This window comes from Odocoileus virginianus, chromosome 2 (assembly GCF_023699985.2).
Source record: "Odocoileus virginianus isolate 20LAN1187 ecotype Illinois chromosome 2, Ovbor_1.2, whole genome shotgun sequence".
NCBI classification, from domain to species: Eukaryota; Metazoa; Chordata; class Mammalia; order Artiodactyla; family Cervidae; genus Odocoileus; species Odocoileus virginianus.
In genome coordinates, this window is record NC_069675.1 from 70442430 (window position 1) to 70461382 (window position 18953).

Below are 18953 nucleotides of genomic sequence, written 5' to 3' on the forward strand. Positions count from 1 at the left end.
TGTGGGGCTGGGAGCCTACCCTGACTCGAGGTGTGTGTGGGGAAGCGAGTGGCTAGAGGAAAGGAGGACACGGCCATGGTAAGAGATTGGTGCTGCAGACCCAAACTTCTCAGCCTGGCCAGCGGGACCCCCCTACTCCCTCCCCCTGGGAGCTCCGTGTCTGGGGCTCCAGTGGCGGCACAGCTGGACCCGAGGTGGGCAGAGCGCCGCCCCCCCCCCCCCCCGCGGCTCCCCCCAACAAGGCACGCCCGGCTCTCCAGGTTGCTTGGGCCACGTGACTGTGTCACACACAGGAGGCTTGAGGACTGAGAGGATTCATCCGAGGAGGGGAGCTCCAGGCCAGGGAGCCCACTGGCTTGAGCAGGGAGGTGGTAAAGACCTCCTGAGTCCTGGAGAGAGTGTGTGTGTGAGTCCCAGCACACGGGGCGGCCACTGAGGAGAGGGACAGAGGCTGCTTGCTCCACTGGTGGCCCCGTGTTTGGCCTCCTGGCTCTGCTGGCTTTGGCCTTCAGTGCCCAAGCATGGTGGAGGACTTCTCCCTTCCCCACCCCACCCCCGAGGCCTACCTCTTCCTCTTGCTGCAGCAACCCCCCCCCCCCCCCGACCCCACCCCACCCCCGCTGCTGAGGAGCACACACATGTGTAGCCTTCCGTGGGAGGGTTTCTTCCTGGAAGCAGGCCTGCCCAAGCTGGTCCAGGTGCCCCCCTCCCCCGGAGAAAGCAGCCTGGCCAGGCCTCGAGGTCCCTCTGCATGCCCTCAGGCTGCTCTGTGTAGGGAACGTCATCCAGGGCGGACTCTGGCTTTTATTTCTGTCGTTTTCTCCAAGGCCCTGGTCCTTCTCTGCCACCTCAGGGGTTTCCTCGCCATACAGCAGTGGGCTCATCGGTGAGAGTGTGGATCCCTGGGGCAGAAACCGCCTTGGAAACTGCAGGGCCTGGCAGGGAGAGGCTGGGGAACCCAGCACTCTGTCAAGCTTTGGGGTGCGTTCTTCAGGGGTATAGCTCTCTGGAGGGAGTTTGGCAGGATTTCTTTCCTCACACTTGGATGGGCAGACCCTCTTCCCCAGCCAGGCCACTTCCGGGACTCTGGCCTATGGAAATTCACAGGTGCACTGAGCCGTAAGTGCAAGAAGTTCTCTCCAACAGAAAGCCAGTCGGCCCAAAGCCCACCACTAGGAGACGATTTGAATAAATTAAGGACCATCCTTTCCATAGAATGTTGAGCAGCTGAGGCAGAGTGAGCCAGATCCATACTCGCTGGTATGGAGAGATGCCCGCTGTGCTTGTGAAGTGAAAAAGCAAGTTGTAGAACAGGATAAGTCATATGATCCCTTCTTAGGGGAAAAAAAAAATTCTGGATCTGGATATGTGTGTAAATACATGTGTATAAACATGCAACTTATGCATGACTAGATGCACAGGCAAAAAAGTCGAGAAAAGATACTCGCCAAACTGTTAATGATGGTTCACCTATGGAGAGTGATTCTGGAGGTGGGGAATTGAAATAGGGGCTTTAACCTTTCAGAGCTATTCATTTTTGTGTGGTTAGAATTTTTGTATGTGACTGGCTTTTATAAATAGAAAAAAAATGACTTGCAGGGAACCTTCCTGTAGGACCAGTCATCTCACCTTACAGGTGGGGAAACTGAGGCACACTCTTGAGCAACACCTTCCTGAGGTTTTTGCTGATTTCGTGCCACTCCTGCCCTCCTCCGGGCACCAATTCTGCAGGGGAGCTGGCGGGCAGGGCTGCGGCGGGTGGTCCAGTGCCCACGGACATGGCAGAGCGCCAGGCACAGGGGGACTCCTGTCTCTCCTGCCCTGAGAGGACACCTCTGTCCCTTCTGAGATGTCCTGGCCTACCTGCCCCTGGATGGCCGAGGGCCAAGTGCTCGCCAGGCTCTGTCCTCGCAAGGTGTGTGACCTCGAGCTAATCACAAAAGTCTCTGAGAGCCTACTCGGGAGGCCGGGTGTTCTGAGGGGTAACAGGTGAGAGGGAGCTTTGCCCACCATGCAGTGACACTTAGGAGGAACGGTTATGACAACTCTCAGTGTGGTTCCCGTAGCAAGCTCAGTTCTGAGACTCCTGGGGACAAAGCATGACACTTCCTCTTGGAGGGGAACATGGCAGCATGAACTCCAGAAGACTTGCTCCAGGCCACTGTGTGCTGCTGGCTGGGGGGCCTTGGCTCTCCTGGGGTCTGAGCGCCCTCGAGAGGCTGTGGGGCCAAAGCTGAGGGAAGGAACAGTGCTCGGTATGGGGGAGAGGAGGCCCCCCTTTCACCCTCACACTCCACGTGGCCAGGCAGCAGCTCAAGAGACCAAGAGGACAGCCAGAGGGGCATTGACACAGGAGTCAGATCAGCCCCAGGTTACCTGGAATCCTCTGGAAACGGGTCCTGGTTTGAAGTGGAGATAGAATGAGGAACATTCGTTTTCAGTGGGGGCCACAGAGAAGACTTGGGGACCCCCCTGTCACTTCAGTGAGTGGGGGTGCTGTGGACTGGGGTACAGAGCTATAAACATGTTAGTAATGAAGACAACTAGCACTTGTACAGGGCTTCAGTTTACAAAGCACTTTCTCATACATTTTCCCGTTTTCTTCACTGGCGTCCACAGACCTTTTGACTTCAGAGGGTGAAGCCCTTGAATCTGAGAGAAAAAATTGTGTGTTTGACTGCATACACATTTATGTGAACACCATTTTCTGGACAGACGGTGTGTAATTTTCGCCAGAATCGCCAGTGGGCCAATGATGCATGAGGGGCTGAAACCACTGGTCTGACGCTCCCCTCGTGTTTATCTTTGCAGGTGGAAAGCAGTGACACACCGAAGGACCCTGCCGTGACCTCCAAGTCCCCGTCCATGGCCCAAGACTCAGGCCCCTCCGAGCTGTTACCCAACGGGGACTTGGAGAAGCGGAGTGAGCCCCAGCCAGAGGAGGGGAGCCCCGCTGGGGGGCAGAAGGGCGGGGCCCCAGCAGAGGGAGAGGGTGCCACTGAGACTCCACCCGAAGCCTCCAGAGCTGTAGAGAATGGCTGCTGCACCCCCAAGGATGGCCGGGGAGCCCCTGCAGAAGAGGGTAAGTCCCGGGCACAAGGGGGGCAGCCTCTGCAGGGCTGGCTGGGGTCTCCCTGAGGGTTAGAACTCAGGGCCTGGGAGGTCCCAGGAGGCACCGGCTGGGTGGTGGCTGCAGGTCTACTTGCCAAGGCTATGTGCCCTGGAGGCTACTGGCTGGATATAGCCTGCGCAAATTTTATTTGACTCAGGCAGTATTTTAAACATTTTTTAAAAAAAATTAGTTGCCAGTATTTCGAAATCAAGAAATTTCACATAAAAATCTGGAGTTTTGGCTTCTCATGAAAAAAAAAAAAAACTAGATTTGATACAACAGTGAGTTTGCAGAATGCTAGTGGTTGCTGAACTGGGGTGATGGCTGTCTCCCCACAGGCTGGTTGTTCCCCTTGCTTTCCATCAGCCTCGGCCTCGCCTGCTGACTCTTAGGGTCTCACAAGACCTGCGACTCTTAGGGATGCACACATTGGAAGCCCCTGGCCTGGGCGCTCGAGGGCAGCAGGTGCCCTTGTGGGTGTTATAAGCCCCGTCAGCCTTTCCCAGTGCAGATGTCCTGAGCCCACCACAGTTCAGCCGAGGGGAGTGAAGTTCAGTGGTGACAGAGTAGGGGAGGGGGAGGGTAGGTGGGGGTGGGGTGTGCACTGCCCAGCCCAGACCTCTTCCTCTAGGGACTTTTTGGCCTCGCCCTGGAGCCCTGGAAAGTTGCCCACTTTTTTCTTTCAGGTTAAGCCAGCGATTTCAGGGCCAACAGAGCTGTAAACATGTTAGTAATGAGGACAACTAGCATTTGTACAGGGCTTCACAGTTTACCAAGCGCTTTCTCATACATTATCACGTTTGATCCTCCCAGGGCCCTGCCAGGTTGTTTTGCATATGTGCATTTTAATTTCAGAATGCCTTCCTTCCAAGAGTACATGGTGGGGAGTGAGTCAATCGATTAATTGGCGTGACTTAATTTCGCATGCTTCCAAACCTCATATTCATGCAGGGTAGAGAGCATCTCCAGAAGAGATTTCCCAATTTATTTAAAAAAAAAAATCTTTCATTCATTTACTATTCAACTAATATTTACGACGTTCCCACCACGTGCAAAGGGCTTTCTGAGGTACTCATTCTGCATCTGTGGTTTTATTTACTCTCTCAGTCTTCTTCAAGAGGTATTATGAGCCTCATCTTAAGGTGGGAAAAAAATCAAGGCTTAATGAGATGCAGTGACTTGCTCGGGGACCCCAAGCCTATTGGCAGATTCGGAATTCATTCGTCTTGGTCTCTAGCTTCAGAGTCTGTGTGCCCTTCCCATGCCCCCTGCTGTTCTGGGGAGTGGGGTTGATGTGGGGGCCATTCCTGAACTCCGCACCTCTGGGGATGTGTCCTGACACGCAGAGGAGTGGCCATTTGGCCTGATCTGAAACAGGAAGAAAGGGAGAAAACGCCATCTCCCTTTACAAAGGCCAGATGTGCAAGAGCAGAACTGGGAACCCACCGGCCCTGCCCACCAGACAGGCAGCTCCTGGGCCCCCACTATCGCTTGCACCCAGTTGAGGCCTAGGGCTAGGGCAGGCCTTCCTGCCTGTTGGGATGGAGCCAGAACTATGAGGCTACTCTTAACTCATGAGAGTTTGCTTTCGGTTTGGGATTTCCCTGTCCTCCGTTCTCAGGAGCAACTCCTCTAGTTGGTCAATAGGGGTTTATTAAACACTTGCTTGATGTGTGCCGGGATCTGGGGAAACTATCACGAACAAAAACCTGGTTCTTGCCCTGGAGGACCTCAACAGTCCACTGAAGAGACGGACATTAATGAGAAATGCACACTTACAAGTGTGTGTTTATACACGGAGATAAGTTCTCGAAGGGAAAATAAACATGGTTCTCAGGAACTGTAACAGAGGAGCCCCAGACAAGCTGGGCTGTTACACCTAAGCAGAAGGATAAGCTGAGGTTTGCCAGGGGAGGGGAAGTGCAGGGAGGGAGTGAGAACAGGTGGGAGGGAGCAGGGTATCCAGGGACCTGACAGAAACCCACATGTGTAGAATGGGGGGAGGGAGGGAGAAGGGTGTGTGACAGGGGGACAGCAGATACGGCCAGCGCAGCTTCAAGGCTGCCCTTTCGAGGGGTGACATGATCCGCTTTACGTTTTGAAAAGATCCCTTTGCCATCTGGATCCTGGGATGGAACAGAGGGAAGCAGGATGAGCAATCAGGCGCCGAGGGGAGGATGGCAGATCTGGAGAGCTGTGGATGAATGCCAGGGACGGGAGGGGGGCAGGCAGAGATGGTGTCAGGGTGACTCCTGGGTTTGGGACTTTCGCACGTTGAGTGGATCCTTCTCAGACTCTTAGTGCAAAGTGCAGTGGGTGAAAACGTCCCGTGTGTCCTCGATCTCCAAAATTTGGCCTTGGAGCACTCTTGGGTGGCCTCAGCTATTGAGGCTGTGGAGATGCTGGCAGGGATTAGAGCTGGGATCCCTGAAGGTCACGGTGAATTGCCTGGATGCTGAGACTGGTGAACTGGTATCTAGAGGGGTGGGCAGTGGCCTACTGGAGGCTCGGCCACCGGTCCAGCTGTCAGCCCCATAGAATGCATACGCAGCTGCTTGGTTCCAAGAAGGAAGGAGATTGAGGCCCCAGGGAGAAAGTGACTTGGCCAGGGTCTCCTTTCAGTTCCCTTTATTCCCAGGTCTCTTTTCAGGGGCCCCATCTGTCTCTCCCGGAATCCCTCTCATTATTTTCTACACAGGAAACATGGAGGACTTTAAAGCAGTCTTGGCCTGGGCACCCTCCTGTGTGTACGTAGGAGCCCCAAATTCTGATAGTACAGCCAGGAGAAAGGAGGAACAGGGGAGATGATGAGTAATAAGGACAAGAGCCACCTGGACAGGCAGGAGGTGGCCTTGGAACTGCTCCTGCTCTCCTAGCATTAAGGCCATCATGATGATTGTAGTAATGATGGTAATGTAGCTTTCTTTTTTACTGAACATTAACCATGTGTTGAGTGTTCCATGTTCTTGCTACTCAAAATGGTCCATGGACCAGCAGCATCTCCTGGCATCACCTGGCATGTTACAAATGCAGTCTCCAGCCCCACCCTAGACCTACTGAATTAGAATCTACATTTGAAAGAGAGCCTCATGATTCTGAGGCATGTTAAACTTTGAGAAGCCCTTCTCTTTATGTAATTCTCTCATTTAATCCTTGCGAGCATCTAAGGAAGACTTTTATTATCCCCATTTTTCAGATGGGGAGACTGAGGGTTCAGACAGGTTAAGTTAGTTACTGAGATTATACAACCTGGTGAAGGGCCAGATGAGGGTCAGCACAGAGCTTCTCTCTGCTTAGACTGACACACTAGTACTGGGCTAGTAGCTACCCTCTGAGGCCAGCCTGACCTCAGTCCTGTCATTGGGATTTTGGTTCATTTTAAAGGGAATTTGGGGGTGACCCCCTGGCAGAGTATAGCCTCAGACCAGCAGGTAAGTGTTAGAAGCACTCTGGCCTCCCCTGCCCCCAGGACCTGAGATGCCCCAGGGTTATGTCCAAGCCTGCCAGGGCCATCCTGGAAGACACACAGCCACCTGGCCCAGCCTGCGACCCTGGGTCTGGGCAGGGAGCAGATGGACGGCAGAGGGAGTGTCCAGAGAGCAGCTGACCACCCCCTGACTCAGGACAAGTGCTGCATTCTGAAGCAGCCCAGTTGGTTGTTTTGCTGGGCCGGGCTGGAAAGTGTGTGTGCGATATCACTCAAGTGGGCATGCGCGGAATCTGTCAGGGAGAACATTCCAGAAAGAAGCCAGTTGGAAACCGCATGAGGAAAAGTAGTTCTGTTTCGGGGAGCATGGGGGCTGGGGAAGGAGGAAGAGGGGAGCCTCAGGGCGGTGCGATGTAAAAAGGAAATAGCCGGCTTGGGAGTAAGGAGCCCTGAAATTGGATCTCAGCTCTGGTAGTAAGTCCCTCCGCTCCACAACCCGCTCCCCCGCGCCCCCCGCGCCTCAGTTTCCCCCTCGAAGGGCAAGACAAGTACTCCATCATCTCGACAATTCCTTCCAGCCCCGATTCTCGTTAATTCTAGCGAACAGAGGATTCCCCACAAGCCAAAAGCCAAGGAGGGTCCCCCGGAAGAAAGGTCCCAGGCGCCGCGTGATCCGAGGGTGGGCGCCCCCTCCTGGCCGGCCCAAAGCCTCGCCGGTGGAACGAGGGGGGTCTGAGAGAAGTTAGGGGGCGAGAACCCAGGGAAGGAGGGAGGCCCGGAGCGGGCGGGTGGGAGGGGGAGCCCTGCCCCAGAAGGCGCGAGAAACAGTTGGGGGTGGCGGGGGGGGGGTGGGGGGTTGCTGGCAGTGGTGAGGCTAGAGGGCCTAAAGGAAGCACGAGGAAGCGACAGGGAAAGTCCGGTGAGACGTACCTTAAAAGGCCTGCTGTGTACACAGCGCTGGCGAGTTAACACGCGCCCCCGCTTCCTCCCGGCGCCCTGGGCACCTGGCACTGCGGGGTCCACACCTCCCAGCAAACCCACAGGTGCAGCCCTACCTGCCCTGTTCCCGGGCTCCAGGTCTCCCTCGGTGAATGAGAGAAGGGGAAAGAAATACCCTCTTCAGGGGCTTGGAGATTCAGAGACCTTCATTGCTGTGGCTGGTTTCCGCCTCACAGCCAGGAGATGCAAGAAGGGCTGTTTTTTCCGTTTGGGCTCTTTGTCTCCCCTTCACACCGCCCACAACCCCCCCACCCCCCCGCCTGCCAAGTGACCTTGAGCCAGCCTTAGTGACCTTCCTGCTTTGGGGCCAAGCTCAGTAATCTTGGCTTCAGACAAAGGAGTTCTGGGGCCCAGGTGAGAGGAGGCTCATCCCGCCCCCCAACACACACCCCAGCCTCCCCGCCTCAGCACCCCCAGTCTCCAGCAGGAAGCTGGAAGGCATAATTAACCCAACCCACAGCCAGGCAGGGCTGCAGACTCCGGAGTATGCCGGTGAGGAACCGGACCAGCGCAGGAGCTCCAGGACCTTCTGGAGCTTGGGACCTGGAGAAGGACAGGAGAGGATAAGGCCTCCCTGCCCCCCACCTTTAAAGGCTGTACTGCTGGGGCTTCAGCCCCGCAGGGGAGCCTTCCCTTCCAGGAACTGGAGTCCGGGCCAACTGAGGAACCGTGGGGAAGTGGAGCAGGGAAATGCTGTCTGAAGCACTAGCAGGGTTATGTACCGATACTCAACGAGGAAACGCCTGAGAGAGATTACAGAACGACTGTGCAGAGAGAGTGGGAATCCAAGGCTTCTAGAATAAAGACAGAACTCAGGGACCTGAGAATGGGGTACAGAGGCAGATATTCATGGCAGAAGCACAGTGTTGAGAACTGCAGGAGCACCTTAGAAACCATTTCCAGCATCTTTATTTTCCACATGAGGAAACTGAGTCTCAAAGAGACGAAGTTGCTTCAGTAGTCTTGCTCCGGTCTCCCTCTGCCCCCATCCTCCCACCCCCAGAGCATCTTTGCCACACCCCACACCTTGTAGTCTGGCCTCCCCTCCAGTAATTGAGCTCTTTTGACTGGGAGTAGCCAAAGGGGCTCTTTCCAGACCCTTCTGTGTGCCTGCCTCACTCCATGGGCCAGAAACCACAGCCCTGGCTTTTCTGTTGTTCCTTTGGGTTTGGGCCTCCAACCCTGCCCAGGTCCTTTTTCTGCCCTGGCTGCGCTCTGAGTCCTGGGGCCAGCATGATATGATGCCCGGCACACAGTAGGCCATCAGGTTTGACATAGGCGCGACCAAATGGTTGGAGAAACCCTATCCCCGAGGCAGGGACCCCAGGCACAAGGTGAGGCCTCTGAGCCACTCCTGTAACTCTGCCGACAGTCCCTTTGTTCTTCCCTCTCCACAGGCAAAGAACAGAAGGAGACCAACATCGAATCCATGAAAATGGAGGCAAGTGTTTTCCTCACCCCCCAGGGGCTCTGTGGATCCTGATTCTAGGAGAAGAAAGCCACCGCTCTGACCGACTGTGGCGAGTGTGTGTGAGGGGAGCCCGAGGTGGCCCCTGGCCCCTTCTGTACTTGTCCCTCCGTGAGGAGCAGAGGAAGTGGGTATGGAGGTTGGAAGGCCCCCAGCGAGGCAGCCAGCTGGTCCCCACTCCGAGACCAAGCACTTCCCCTCCTGCTTTATGTCCTGCCCCACATCCCGCCGCCATCCCTCACTCCTGCCCCCCAGGCAGGGGCTTGTCCCACACTCCAGGGCCGGCATCTCCGGCCAGGAGTCAGAGCTCCTGTGTTCTGTATGAGGTGAGTGCCTCCTTGGTTTCCCCTCCAGGAGGAACGACCCTGCAGCAGGGCTGTCCATGCCCACCTTAATGCCAGTCTGTCTGTCGTCTCTCTGTCCTAGGGCTCCCGGGGCCGGCTGCGGGGTGGCCTGGGCTGGGAGTCCAGCCTCCGCCAGCGGCCCATGCCGCGGCTCACCTTCCAGGCGGGGGACCCCTACTACATCAGCAAGCGCAAGCGGGACGAGTGGCTGGCACGCTGGAAAAGGGAGGTGAGGTGCCTTCTCTGGCCTGGGCCCCAGCCCGTCCCACAGAACCGGGAAACCGGAAGTTAGCTTCAGCCACCGTCTGCGGCTGTTGTCAGGCCCTGGCTGAGCCTCAGTTTCCCCTTCCCCTTCAGGTTAACCTCTCACACTTACAGGGAACTGATGGCTCCCTAGGCAGTGACTGCGCGTCCTTTGTTATTTCCACAAATGTTACTGGACTCTCCCCATGCAAGCAGGCAGTGTCTAGGCCTTGTGCACGTACAATTCCTGCCCTCATGGAGCTGACATTGTGATGGGGGAGATGGACAGCAAACAAGTAAACAAGAGCTGAAATAGAGGGTAACAAAGGCCTGCTTTAGGTGGGGTGGTGCAGAGAGGCTTCTTGAAGAAGGCGGCATTGAAGTTGAGACCTGAAGGAATAAAAGAGCTGGCTCTGTGAGTTGCGGGGAGGGGGAGAATATTCTAGGCAGAGGAAACAGCACAAGTGAGGCCCTGACTTGTTTGGTTGTGTAAAAGACCGGTCTTCTCAGAGTGAACCAAGCGGGGGAGAGAGGGGCCAGACGAGAGGCGGTGAGGGGAGGTAAGCAGAGGCCGATCAGACAGAGCCTTGAGATCTGGGCTGGAAGCTGGTTTAACACTGAGTATCCTGGGCAGCCCCTGAAGGTTTCTGTGCAGAGGAGTGATTCGATGTAGATTAAAGGAGCAGCAATGGTGAAGGGGAGGGGCAGATCTGGGCTTGCTAACTGATGGGAAGGATGTGGGAGAGGAGAGGATGGACACATGGCCCACAGGGCTTCGGCTTGAACACCCGGGTGATGGGTGTGCTGCTTCCTCAGGTGGGAAGACTAGAGGAGGAATGGGTGTGGGGTGGGAGGGAAGCAAGTGTTTAGTCTGAGATACTAAGGTGCCCGGATCCCAAAGCGGAGGGAGGTCCAGGCTGCAGATGCAAAGGTGGGAAGGCATAGAACCACAAACACTGATGAGTTCACCTAGGAGACTAGAGAGAACCGAGACGCATCCTGGGCCTTGGTCCACAGAAACCCTACAGTTACAGGGGCAGTGGCAGTAGCCATACTGAGAAGGGGCCTGGGAGGAAGAGCCGCGTCTCAGAAAGGAAAGAAGCTTTTCCAGAGGCAGTGGCCACCCTGCCCTGTGTAGGCTGAATTGAGACAGGCTGTTTGCACCTGCCCATCTGGAGGCAGCCGGTGACTTTTCTAAGAGAGGCTTCCGTGTGGGTCAGGAGGGAGAAAGCCAGGCCAGGGCTTCAGCAGCGAGAGGCAGTGAGGCGGTGGAGACCAAGGGGCGAAAGCAGTCCCCCCGAGCAACCACTGGGAGACTGCCCTCCTGTGTGTCTGATGAGCAGAGAGAAAGCGTGCTGACCAGCTGGTGCCAGGAAGGGAAGGGACCCGCCATGAATTGCCACCACCTGGGGGCCTTTCACATTCACTCACTGGTCTTTACCCCAGGCCTACAAAGAAGGGTGTTATCCTGTCTGCATTGTGCGAGAGCTTGCTCTAGAGAAAGTTCCGAACCAGGCGGGAAAGAGAGAGGGTGGTGGCTACTTGATTATTTCCATTTCCTCTGAGATCCAGGAAGGCAGAAATTTCTCTCCTGGAAGAGCCTGGAAAAGGGACAACCTCTGCAAGGTCTCTGAGCTTTAAGTGTGGTCTTTGGGATGGAAATTTTGTTCAGGACTTGGGGCTATTCCTCTGTGGTTGGTGGGAGGGGTTTTGCTTTTTAACTACTCATTATGTGGGGTCTGTGCTTCTACTTTCCTTTAGCCCTGGGGCCAGAAGCTAGATATAATAACTTTTACACTTGAAGGGCTCCCAGAAATTTGCTGATTCTCAAACTGTACTTGAAGAACCCTTATGGAGGCCTGCCTTCAGTTGCAATTAAAAAAAAAAAAAGGCAGTCTTTTCTCAACTCACAGGGAAAAGTAAGATAATAGATATATTTTCTCAATTTTAAAATTGCCAATAAAGTTTATTAAAAAAATTTTTTTTGGCTGCACCATGTGGCTTGTGGGATCTTAGTTCCCAACCAGGGATTGATACCATGTCCCCTGTGGTGGAAGCACAGAGTCCTAACCACTGGACCACCAGGGAAGTCCCCCAACTAAAACTCAGGGTGAGGGATCGGGCACCTCAGGCAGAGCATTGCCAAGGAACTTAAGACTAATTCTGCCTGGGGTCACCTTTGCATCAGCAAGAGGTGGCTTTTGGCTTTTAAAGGATGAACTTGAATTTAGGGAAAGGGGAGGAAAGACGAGATAGAAAGAGACTTACAGCATGTGCAGAAGTTCAGAGGCACAAGACTGCGTGGTCTTTTCGGGAATGGAGGTCTATGGTGGTGGATGAAGGAGCACAGGATGCAGGCTCAGGGCCGCAGGAGGATGGCTGGGGAACTGGGCTTGTGTGAAGGCTGTGGGGCTTCACCTGACCACAGTCTGCCCCTGGTCCACGTGCCTCACCTGTAGAGCCTTCTACCCTCAAAATATCCCCCTCAGCTTAATTTTCTTTTCCCATGACCTCCCTGGTCACTCCACACTGTGAGGTCTGCTCTTTACCATCTGAGATTACCTGCCACCTTAAGCTTAAAAAAAAAAACAATTAAGACTTAGAATATCACAAAATAAATGAAATTTAAATAATTGGATGAGAAAATGGGGCATTTCCAACCCCTCTGCCAAGGTTGAAGTGGGGATTCCTGCCCGAGCTGGGATGCTCATGTCTGTCTGTCCCATCTCCTATTCTCTGCACCTCTGTACTCGTCCTTGTAAGGATTAAATTCTGCCTTAGTCGTGACCAGGCCCTGCAATAGAACCAGCAACAACTCTCCGTTTTCTCCCTATCATGTCAGAAATCCTCTGGCTGTTTCTCAAAACTTCAATCCTCACTGTGACCTCCACAATGGTTCCACCCCCTGAACCCCCAACTACCATGCTCTAATAGGACAGTCCCTGTGAGAGACCGGTCTCCCCTTTCTACTTCCTTCCTGCTTTTGTTTCTGCTATACTTTCCCCTATTCATTCTTCAGGGTTGAGTCCGAGAGCTGCTGCCTCCTCCAAGAAGCCCTCTGGGATCTCCCCAGTCCACACTGCCCTCTTCCCTTCTCTGCACTCCTGTAGTCCTTACTGTTAATATTGTTGGGTTTAGCAGTCAGTTATATTTCATGGAGTATTTTTCACTAACTCTTACATGTTATGTCTTCCCCAGTTATGCCAAATCTGATAATTGGGCAGGGAGAACAGGCTCTGTGAATAGCTGTTGGTTGGCTAAGCAGTTGGGAGGTGGGTAAATGTGAGACAACTTCTCAGGGAGCTCGGGCCCAGGCCATTGGTTTCTGGGGGTGCTGACAAGTGTACACGGAGAATAGTGTGGGGCTGGGGGACTGAGGGCAGGCTCCCACGGGTAAGGCGGATTCCTTATTGGCATTCCTGCTGTCCCCACTCGGTCTCCACTGTGCTTGAGCCAAGGAGAACCTACCTTGGCCTGGCAGAATTAGCCCAGGGCAAGTAGTGGGGAGGAGAGACGAGAGGCACCGTCCTCCAAAGGAGGGCAGTTCCAGACTCTTCTAACTGTTTTCAGAACAGCGTGGCCTGAAGGAGCACTTTAGGCTTAGGAAGGGCTTTTTCACAGGTGTTACCTCACTAACCCTTATGAGTCTGAGGCAGAGGCCTGGCCAAGCGGCTGGAGCTGCCATCAAGCCAGATGGCATGTGGGCTCCCTGCGTGTGTCGGTGCTGGTGGTTTTAGGATGCATTTATAGCCAGGTGATGTTACGACTCTCTTTAATGTCTTCGCTCCAACCGATTCTAAATTTCTTCAGGGTCAGGAAACCATGTCCTGCTGTTCTAAAATCTTGCCTCTTTCCTGGCCTCCAACCCAAATGGAGGGACTCCTGCATCCTCAGACTTACCAGATGTTTCAGTTCAGTTCAGTTCAGTCGCTCAGTTCTGTCTGACTCTTTGTGACCCCATGAATCACAGCATGCCAGGCCTCCCTGTCCATCACCAACTCCCGGAGTTTACTCAAATTCGTGCCCATCGAGTGGGTGATGCCATCCAGCCATCCCATCCTCTGTCATCCCTTCTCCTCCTGCCCCCAATCCCTCCCAGCATCAGGGTCTTTTCCAATGAGTCAGCTCTTCGCAGGAGGTGGCCAAAGTACTGGAGTTTCAGCTTCAGCATCAGTCCTTCCAATGAATACCCAGGACTGATCTCCTTTAGGATGGACTGGTTGGATTTCCTTGCAGTCCAAGGGACTCTCAAGAGTCTTCTCCAACACCACAGTTCAAAAGCATCAATTTTTCCGTGCTCAGCTTTCTTCACAGTCCAACTCTCACATCCATACATGACCACTGGAAAAACCATAGCCTTGACTAGACGGATCTTTGTTGGCTAAGTAATGTCTCCGCTTTTCAATATGCTGTCTAGGTTGGTCATAACTTCCCTTTCAAGGAGTAAGCGTCTTTTAATTTTATGGCTGCAGTCACCATCCACAGTGATTTTGAAGCCCAAAAAAATAAAGTCTGACACTGTTTCCACTGTCTCCCCATCTATTTCCCATGAGGTGATGGGACCAGATGCCATGATCTTAGTTTTCTGAATGTTAAACTTTAAGCCAACTTTTTCACTCTCCTCTTTCACTTTCATCAAGAGGCTTTTCAGTTCCTCTTTACTCTCTGCTGTAAGTGTGGTGTCATCCGCATATCTGAGGTTATTGATATTTCTCCCAGCAATCTTGATTCCAGCTTGTGCTTCATTCAGCCCAGCATTTCTCATCATGTACTCTGCATATAAGTTAAATAAGCAATATAAAGTCTTGATGTACTCCTTTTCCTATTTGGAACCAGTCTGTTGTTCCATGTCCAGTTCTAACTGTTGCTTTCTGACCTGCATACAGGTTTCTCAAGAGGCAGGTCAGGTGGTCTGGTATTCCCATCTCTTTCAGAATTTTCCACAGTTTGTTGTGATCCACACAGTCAAAGGCTTTGGCATAGTCAATAAAGCAGATATAGATGTTTTTCTGGAACTCTCTTGCTTTTCGATGATCCAGCGGATATTGGCAATTTGATCTCTGGTTCCTCTGCCTTTTCTAGAACCAGCTTGAACATCTGGAATTTCTCGATTCACATATTGCTGAAGCCTGGCTTGGAGGATTTTGAGTATTACTTTACTAGCGTGTGAGATGAGTGCAATTGTGTGGTAGTTTGAGCATTCTTTGGGATTGCCTTTCTTAGAGGCTGGAATGAAAACTGACCTTTTCCAGTCCTGTGGCCACTGCTGAGTTTTCTGAATTTGCTGGCATATTGAGTGCAGCACTTTGACAGCATCATCTTTCAGGATTTGAAATAGCTCAACTGGAATTCCATCACATCCACTAGCTTTGTTTATAGAGATGCTTTCTGAGGCCCACTTGACTTCACATTCCAGGATGTCTGGCTCTAGGTGAGTGATCACACCATTGTGATTATCTGGCTCGTGAAGATCTCTTTTGTACAGTTCTTCTGTGTATTCTTGCCACCTCTTCTTAATATCTTCTGCTTCTGTTAGGTCCATACAATTTCTGTCCTTTATCGAACCCATCTTTGCCTGAAATGTTCCCTTGATATCTCTAATTTTCTTGAAGAGATCTTTAGTCTTTCCCATTCTGTTGTTTTCCTCTATTTCTTTGCATTGATCGCTGAGGAAGGCTTTCTTATCTCTCCTGGCTATTCTTTGGAACTCTGCATTCCAATGGGAATATCTTTCCTTTTCTCCTTTGCTTTTCGCTTCTCTTCTTTTCACAGCTATTTATAAGGCCTCCTCATACAACCATTTTGCCTTTTTGCATTTCTTTTCCATGGGGATGGTCTTGATCCCTGTCTCCTGTACAATGTCATGAACTTATGTCCATAGTTCTATTAAACTAGATGTTTAATATGTATTAAATACTGATAACAAGTAATCAGGGGCTTCTCAGGTGGTGCTAGTGGTAAAGAGCCCGCCTGCTAATGCAGGAGATGTAAGAGATTTGGGTTAGATCCCTGGGTCAGGAAGATCCCCTGGCAGCCCACTCCAGTATTCTTGCCTGGATAATTCCATGGACAGAGGATCCTGGTGGGCTACAGTCCATGGGGTTGAAGAAGAGTCAGACATGACTAAAGCGACTTAGCATGCACACAGGCAACAGTAATCTCTGGTCCACATATTCCAGTCTGTCCTCTCCTCCCTTCTCCCTCCTGCACTCAGAGCCCCCTTCTCTTCCCACAGGCAACACAGCCTTCGCCTTCCTGGAAGTGAGTCCCGGTGCCAACTTGTCTACTCACTGGACCCGGGACCTTCAGCATCACTTAACCACCCCATCCCCGTTCCCCTCCCCCGCCACCATTCCCGCCCCTCAAGCTTAGGTCCCTGTGCTGTTTGTAGGCTTTGGCTGTACTCTGCTGTCCTGTGTGCATTTCATCTTCATGGAACCCCACTCACCAGTTTGTTTTCTGCTTGTGCCCAACCTGAACTTGTTCAGCACAGGCCCTCTGGGCACCTCTGCCCCCAGGGCTTGCCATGCAGGACGTACTCTGTAAAGGTTTGCTGAATGAATGAATGACTACTTCTAATCTCAGAGTTGTGTGGGTTAGTAAGGGATATATACCATGTGCAGCACAGGGTTAGAATATAATAGAACATGCATAATTCTTTAAAACTGATTTTATATAAGTATTACACAAATACATTCTTTAAAAAAACAAACCATCCCTCCCCAGTGACTTTAGTTCCCCTAACAGAGGTATCTGGTGCTGTCTCTATCCATCTATGTGTGTGTGTAAATTTATAATTTTGCTTCACAGTTGCTTTTTTCTCTTTTCCTTTTTTATATAAATAGAACCACACTATAGTTTCGTTTTACAGCTTGGTTTTTCACTTACGATAAGTCTGGGCAATCAAGCCACGTAATTACTGTTCTCTTCCACCGTATGGATTACCATGATTTTATTTAACCATTCTCTTATTGGTGGACATTTGTGTGGTTTACAATATTTTACTGCATAAGCACCACAGCAGTGAACATCCTTGGTCATGTCTCTTTGTGCATCTGTTTCTCTCAGATAGATACCTAGAAAGAGAAATGCTGGGTTGAAAGGAATGTGTATTTTGCATTTTATAGTCTGCCAAATTGTCCTCCAAAAAGGGCAGTGCCAACTTAGGCTCCTGTAAACAGGGTATGAGAAGATTTTCACCTGTGCCAACATCAATATTTTGCTTATCTAATGGGTGGGAAAAGCACTATCTTGTTATGATTTTAATTGGCATTTCCCAGATAATAAGTGAGGTTGGACATCTTTTCATATGTTTATTGGCCATTTGTGCTGCTGCTTCTGTGAGCTGAGCAAATGTTGCTTCCTCTTGCTTTATAACCCTGCAGTCTCAACAGACTGTGCTTCCTGTCGGCCCTGGGAAGAACAGCCTCTGAGTGTCCAGAGGGTCATCTCCTGCTGTGCTATATTCCATTTAATAAGCTATCCCCAAGCACCTTCGGTGTTGGGGGGTTGAGGGTATTGTGCCGGGCACTTTAAGAAGAAGATGAATTAAGTGTGATCTCCTGGACTTTAGTACAGGAGATGTGAGAAATGGCAGTGTAAAGTAGACCTTTAAGGACTAAAACCACACTATTAGCCAAGTATGTGGGTAGCAGTTTTAGGGGATTCCAACTGGCAGACGTTCCTTGCTTATTAACCATATAGTGTATAAACTAATGAAAACCTGAACCCTTACAGGATAGCCTCAGAAATAACATTGCCCTTAAAGGAGATGATGCTCTTTGGAGCAGGTGTGACAAGTGTACTTTACCAGAATGCTGAACGAACACCTTTTAAAGGCACTGTTGTGACAGCCTGTAATCAGTAGTGAGTTCCAGGGCTGGCCCTTAGGACAGGCTGTGAAACTGTCATCACAGAGATGCCCTGATGTCTCTTCAGTGGACCAGCTGTTCGCTCACTGGAATGTTCACTCCACCTGGTTGTGGGGGGACACAGAAGAGTGCTTAGAACAACCCCCACTTTTTAGTGGTGAGAAAACAGTAACAAGGCACTGGGTTCAGCAGTGGCCATGGCCAAAACTGAAATAGGCCAAAGGAGTAGCTTTATGAGCACCTCCTTCATCTCAGGTGGCTCAGCTGGTAAAGAATCCGCCTGCAATGTGGGAGACCTGGGTTTGATCCCTGGGTTGGGATGATCCCCTGAAGAACGAAAAGGCTACCCACTTCAGTATTCTGGCCGAGAGAATTCCATGGACTATACAGTCCGTGGAGTCGCAAAGAGTCAGACATGATTGAGCGATTTTCACTTTCACTTCATCTCAGGGACAGTGCCGAGAGCACTAACTTTTGCCACAATCCTAAGAAATGATAAAGTAACTTTGTATTTCAGGATTCACAAAATAGAGACCACCCCTGTGGCTCGGCCCAGATCAGAACTCTGAACCCAGGTCAGTGCATGGGCTAGGCCGTCCATGTGTATGTGTGCTCAGTTATGTCTGACTCTTTGCAACCCCATGGACTGTGCCTGCCAGGCTCCTCTGTCCATGGGATTCTCCAGGCAAGAATAGTGGAGTGGGTAGCCAGGGGGTTTGCCTCTCCAGGGGAATCTTTCGACCCAGGGATTGAACCCCCATGTTTTGCATCTCCTGCATTGGCAGGCAGATTCTTTACTGCTGTGGCACCTGGGAAACCCTAGCCCATGGCTATTCCAGTGACTAGGAATCCATACTTCCATAAGAGGGGGCCGAGGTTTGATCCCCAGTTGGAGAACTAAGATCCCATATGCCATGCCTCAGCCAAAAAACATTTTTTTAAATAACAAATAAAGCTAGGTCAGTGCAGGTACAGGAAACTCCTGCTAATCCTTCAGCTCAGTTTAGTGGGTTCACCTTCCCCTAGGAAACAAGACTCACTGACTTATAAGGAAATCCCATCCTTGCTGGCCAGTCATGCCCTGTTCCTGTTCCGGATGCCTCTTCTGTCAGTGGGCGGAACTTGTGCTGGCCCAGCATCCTTGGGAAGGCACTCTTGCAGCTCTGAGCCACTGTACTCCCCCAGTCTGTGGACCCTTTTCCCTTAAATAAAGGACATCGGACTTGTTACTAAATTGTATTATTTTTGTCATTTCACAGGTATACTATTCACAATAAGAGCTAATTTTCGTCCTTATTTTACCACTAGGAAGCTAAGATTCCTGTAGATGAGGAGATAAGAGCCACGTGGACATCCTTGTGGAGAGGCCCGTGGGCTAAACCAGACTCCAGAGTGCGGGCTGCTTCTGTTTTGCAAACAACTCCACTAGAACTGGGTCTTCCTGGTTTTCAGTCTTGGCTTCCCCTGAAACTACAGGATGGGGTTGGAG

At 51.8% G+C, this 18953-nt stretch overlaps 1 protein-coding gene across 7 annotated transcripts in view; it reads left to right on the plus strand.

The window, feature by feature from the left end:
• Positions 1 to 18953, plus strand: part of DNMT3A (DNA methyltransferase 3 alpha) — a 105166-nt gene that overhangs the window by 50586 nt on the left and 35627 nt on the right. For 6 of the 7 annotated variants that reach the window (XR_011482108.1, XM_070450805.1, XM_070450815.1 and 3 more), the window contains exons 4-6: positions 2812 to 3082; positions 8936 to 8979; positions 9433 to 9579. Coding sequence is in view for 6 of the 7 variants with exons in the window: in XM_070450805.1 (XP_070306906.1) it covers positions 2812 to 3082; positions 8936 to 8979; positions 9433 to 9579 (462 nt within the window). In the remaining variant the exon portion in view is untranslated. Of the gene's footprint in view, positions 1 to 7; positions 79 to 2811; positions 3083 to 8935; positions 8980 to 9432; positions 9580 to 18953 lie in introns of those variants that run through there. The other variant, XM_070450821.1, reaches the window with a different exon arrangement.